Below are 5,068 nucleotides of genomic sequence, written 5' to 3'. Positions count from 1 at the left end.
ACTGAAAACAAAAATCTAAAATTAATTTTCATGCATATTTTTCCTCTTAAAATAATTTAATTAATGTAATTTCTTTGCAAATATCTTTGTCGAATATTTAAGAATTTTTACTTCATTCTAATTTTTTTGAAAAATCATCTTACATTAAAAACTTCAAAAAAGTTACAAATGACACAAATAATAATAATTTTTTTATTCAATAATCTGACAACATTCCAATCAAATAATGCCATCTGCATATTTAAAAAATATATATACATATTAATGTTTTTTTTATTCACATCGTCCTTCTGTTTTTGACAATTTATTATTATAATCAATTTATATATACCACTCCTTCTGCAATCTTTCGTCAAAACATTTTTGCTGCTTCTCAAAAAATACAAAATCTCACAAAAAAAAACTGCTTCCAAAGATTTTTTTTTGGACACAATCCAGTCGAACTAGAAACATTGCACAATGATCTAAAATAAAATTTTTTATTGCAATAAGAAAATTGTAAATGTTTTACGTTTCTTTATTGAAGATCACCGATGGAAATTTGAATTTAAAAAAAAAGACCAAAATGCAAAAATTCATTTTGACCAGTTATTGGAAAAAGAGATGAAAGACCATGGGAAAAAAATGCCAATTAGCATTATCGGAAAATAAGACTGAATAAAAATTAAAAAAAAACTTTAATGCAAATTATAATTTAGTAATAATCAGTAATTTACACTGATAAGAATTGAAAATACTACCTGCAATTCAATGTGAGATTATTCTATTGCACCATCTGATTTTTGAATTTTTGTATTAAATAATATATATATTTTTATGTTGTTTTTATTTCAAAATAAGTTGGCAATTTATTTTCAAATAAAAAACTATTTAATTGTTTGAACCAGAATATTTTATTTTTTGATGATTCAAATTTTGAAATATGGCGTCCAATCTGACTAGTTTAATTGCAAAATAGTTTTTGCTTTTAATTTTGGCATGCTAGTTGATTAATTTTGAAATCAACATTGCAAAAAAAAAATTTATTGAAAATTAAACATTTGAATCAAAACCTTGCCTATATTTTTCTTTTTGAGCGTAAATATAGATTATTACATTTATATACCATCGGTACTTTTGCTATTGGAACAAAATACATACTCAACTTACATTGTTTCTTTAACAACAATTAAATAATACTTACAATATGGTACCTTAAAATTAAATAATTTTAATACATAATATGTATACTTTATGATAACTGGAACAACAAAATTAATTAAGGTGTCGTATCTAGAACAAACAGCATTATTATATGAATTTCAAGGAAGTCTGGAAAAACTGCAAATCTTTGTTTTTTTGTATGATATATATAATGTTAATATTCACCACATAATCATTTATTAACAAACTGTTAATGTTCTTTATTTTAAATCACACATAAAAAAATTAAATTGCTGCATGCAATAGATTTGACATTGGTTATTAGTTTTGTTGTTTTCAGCAGATTAATATATTTATATCTTAAAAGTTTCAACTTGAAACATCTGGCATAAATTGAAATTACTGCAGAGATTGTCATTACTTTTTTGAAATTTACTAACCTTCAAAATCAATTATTAAATCATGCATTTTGATGTTTTAATATCTGTTTAAAAATCACTGCAATAAAATTAATGAGACTCAACAAAAGATTCCAATTTCTGAGGCACTAGACCTTTATAAGGTATATTATATTTCTTGATTATTTGGGAGCATAGGCACTGGAGAGTGAGGTAGCGTAAAGGATATATATCCGTGAGAGCAGCATTACGAGCAAGCTGTAAAGCTGTCATTCCATCTAGATTACAAAAATCAAGATGAGCTCCGTGATTAAGAAGAGTTTTAAAAACTGTACGAGCACAAGGTTTATTCATCGCTGCTACATGCAAAGGAGTGTTGTTATCAAAATCGACTGCATTCGGGGATGCACCAACTTCCAATAATAAATCGACTACTTCCGGAGAAGGAAAAGTACAAACTGGATACCGACTTATTGATGAAGAATCCCTAAAGCAAGTCAAGTGAAGAGGTGTCCTTCCATTTCTACCACGAGGATTCATTCTTACTAGCCTATATACAGCTTTTTTCAATTCTAAATCTTGTTCGTTAATTAAATGTGGCTGTAAACGACACATTAGACCTATTAAATGAATTACAATAATTAAAGTTCTATGGAAATGACTTGAATCTCTCTCTGCAGGGGGTATTTTAGATACATGCTGCATGGCAGTATCTATTTCCTGAAGTGCCCTGTGGAAAACACCAAGTAAATCTGAAAAATTGACAGCAGGAATGCGTCTGTTACGAGCCCAAGCCTCAGACATCATAAACGAAAATAATTCTACAAAAGACAATAAACTACTTTGTGTCATAGGGCTAAGTGGTTCCAATACTTTTTGCTGAACATCTAAAGCATAAGTCCATAATCTAATGCAACGTTCAAAATTTCCTGTATCTGCATACACGGCACCCCGATAACGAATGTAATAAGATGTGTCAGGATGAGCGGGTCCAAGAATACGCTCCCTTACTAACAGGGCCTGCATGCGCATTTCATCAGGATCACAAATAAGTTCATCTAATTGACTTACTGAACGAACTTCCATGGCATTTTCATAGGCTGCTATAGGAGATGAGATGAGAGGCTTTTCTAGAGGCATATCTCCATTCTGATATCTTTCTTCCATTGCTCTTCTCCACAATTTAAGAGCACCCGTCATATCACGTTTCTTATCAACAAAAGTGGCACCAAGCAATTCAAGAGCATCAACTTTCTCTTTTTTTGTACATGTTAAGAGTGATATTAAATATTCTACTATAGGAATATGACCTGTCACAGCTGCAGCTAATAGTGGAGTCATTCCATAGGAATCAACATCCATTCTGGCACCATGACTCAATAATAATTTCATGATATCAAGACTACCAGATTCTGCACAATCATGAAGAGCTGTGTTACCTAAAAATAAAAATTATAAATTAATTATTGTCTGAAATTAATTATACCATAATTAATAAATATAAAATTTTTATATATATGATCTCTTAATTTAAGCAGTATGTTTCAAAAAATAAAAATTTAATATCTCTCACGATTGTTATGAAGAATTTAAAATATATAGGGGAGGACAGGGTAACTTCATCAATTAAATTTTCTTTCAGACAAAATAAAAGGAGACTCTCTTTAGAGGCTAGTCAGTTGAGTTTTAATGACGGCTTGTTGAGTGTGGTGTGTGTGTTGTTCTCCGACAAGCATAGTTGAAATATCAAATAAGTTGTCTGTTTCATTCAATTTCTGATAACATTTTGCTTCCATTTATATAAAATTGTCATGTTTTGTTATAATTCCATAATAACGAAAGTTGTTATTCCTGTGAGAAGGATAAAACATTAACTTATTCACATGGCCAGATCATGGCTTGGTACCCTATTTTCAGGGTTCCACTTAATGTTTCTAAATCATGACTATTGGGGCATCTTCGGTAGTGTTGCCGATCTTGTTCCTGATCGTGTTTTGCCGTGGTTTGATTTGATCGCAAACAATAAACAACAAGCAGAAGAAATAACTTGATCCCCATACAAAGCCACACTAGAAGCCAAGGCTAAAGTTAAAAAATCAGGAACTTGCAGATGGGCAATGGATTTGGAGAAATCAGATTCAAAGTTCACTAAAGAAAGGGGGCAGAAAAGTCCTAAAGAATAGTAAAATGACAATGAAAATACTTACTGCATATATTGCAATAAACAACATGGAACTACTCAAAAAAAGTGGATTATGTGAACTGTGGGCTCATGTGGCTATACAGATGTGGAAAATGAGTTGGTTCATTTTATTTATGATATGTGTAGGGCATAAACAATTTGCTGTTAAGCATATTTTGCTTCTACTGTTTGTTTGAGTTCACTAATTCATTTATATTGCTTTTAACTTGCATTAGGATGCTTTCATTCATTATCTGTTTGATTTTTTTTTGTAATTAATTTTTGTTTACATTTTCTTTACTTAAATGTGCCTTCAAACTTATATTTCGTTGTTATAATATTAAATAGGTTTTTGAACTTGTATTTCTTTGTTTTAACAGTGAATTCCAATTTATACACTGTTAATAACACAAATTTATATACCTGCTTATCTTGCCCCATTACTGTTGCCGAGGTTGCCCCTGGTATGGGGAAAACTTTGGCAATTGCTATCTTTTTATAAAGTTATTATTATGATTATTTTTATTTCCAAACTGATTTTAACCAGTTCTATGGTAAGTTTACATTCTGGTTGACAATAAACAATGCTTTTCTTCAATTTATGGCAGTATTTGTTACTCAAAATTTAATTTATTCTTATCATGCCAAAGTTGCCCAGTTCTCCCCTATATATATCTCAACAATAGATACAATTTATTCAGTAATTTCTTGCTATTGAAGAAGAGATGAATAATTTTAATTAAATCATCATGTGCATTTATTTTTATAAACAGTCAAACCTCAGGTTTTGAATGCATTGCTTTTTGAACAATTTGGTTTATAAACAAACTTTTGAATGCCATATTTGCTCCAGTTGCCGTACAATAACTCAGCTGCCAAACAAGCTACTTGGCAAGATCCAGTCACCGATTAGAGAGAGAGACAGTCAACTCCATATACTTCCAGTGTTAAAAAAGATTAATGACCAAACCAATCAATGATGGGACTATCGATTCAGAAGTTAGTAGTACTGAAATTACATTGCATCATTAGATGTCACAACATTAACCGCTGATTATGCTGTTATTCAAATTAGATTTCAATGTGCATATGAGTAAGATACTTCTTCCATTTTTCAGTATGCATCGTAATTGAATTTAAGTCAAATTAATTAATAAAAACAGCGTTAACTGACAGTGTAATATAAATGACATCCACAAATTGTGATTAAAGATGCTTAACTCAAATATTAAATAACAAAAATTTATTAATATATTATTATACATTATAATATTAATATTTACTAATACTTGGTAGCCAGTTAATTAAAACTAAAATACTGTATATTTCTGCAGATAAGACGATA

At 29.7% G+C, this 5,068-nt stretch overlaps 1 protein-coding gene across 1 annotated transcript in view; it reads right to left on the bottom strand.

Moving 5' to 3' along the window:
* Window positions 1-203: 203 nt before the first annotated feature.
* LOC111623006 (protein fem-1 homolog A-like) overlaps window positions 204-5,068 on the bottom strand; it is a 48,017-nt gene continuing 43,152 nt past the window's right edge. Inside the window, exon 5 of the mRNA XM_023365485.1 lies at window positions 204-2,986. Within this exon, the coding sequence (XP_023221253.1) occupies window positions 1,653-2,986 (1,334 nt within the window). The 3' untranslated portion in view covers window positions 204-1,652. The remainder of the gene's footprint in view (window positions 2,987-5,068) is intronic.

This window comes from Centruroides sculpturatus, unplaced genomic scaffold (genome assembly GCF_000671375.1).
Source record: "Centruroides sculpturatus isolate CEXI.00-Female unplaced genomic scaffold, Cexi_2.0 scaffold343, whole genome shotgun sequence".
NCBI classification, from domain to species: Eukaryota; Metazoa; Arthropoda; class Arachnida; order Scorpiones; family Buthidae; genus Centruroides; species Centruroides sculpturatus.
Note: the sequence above shows the minus strand (reverse complement) of the source record. Positions and strands in the feature narration are given on the sequence as shown.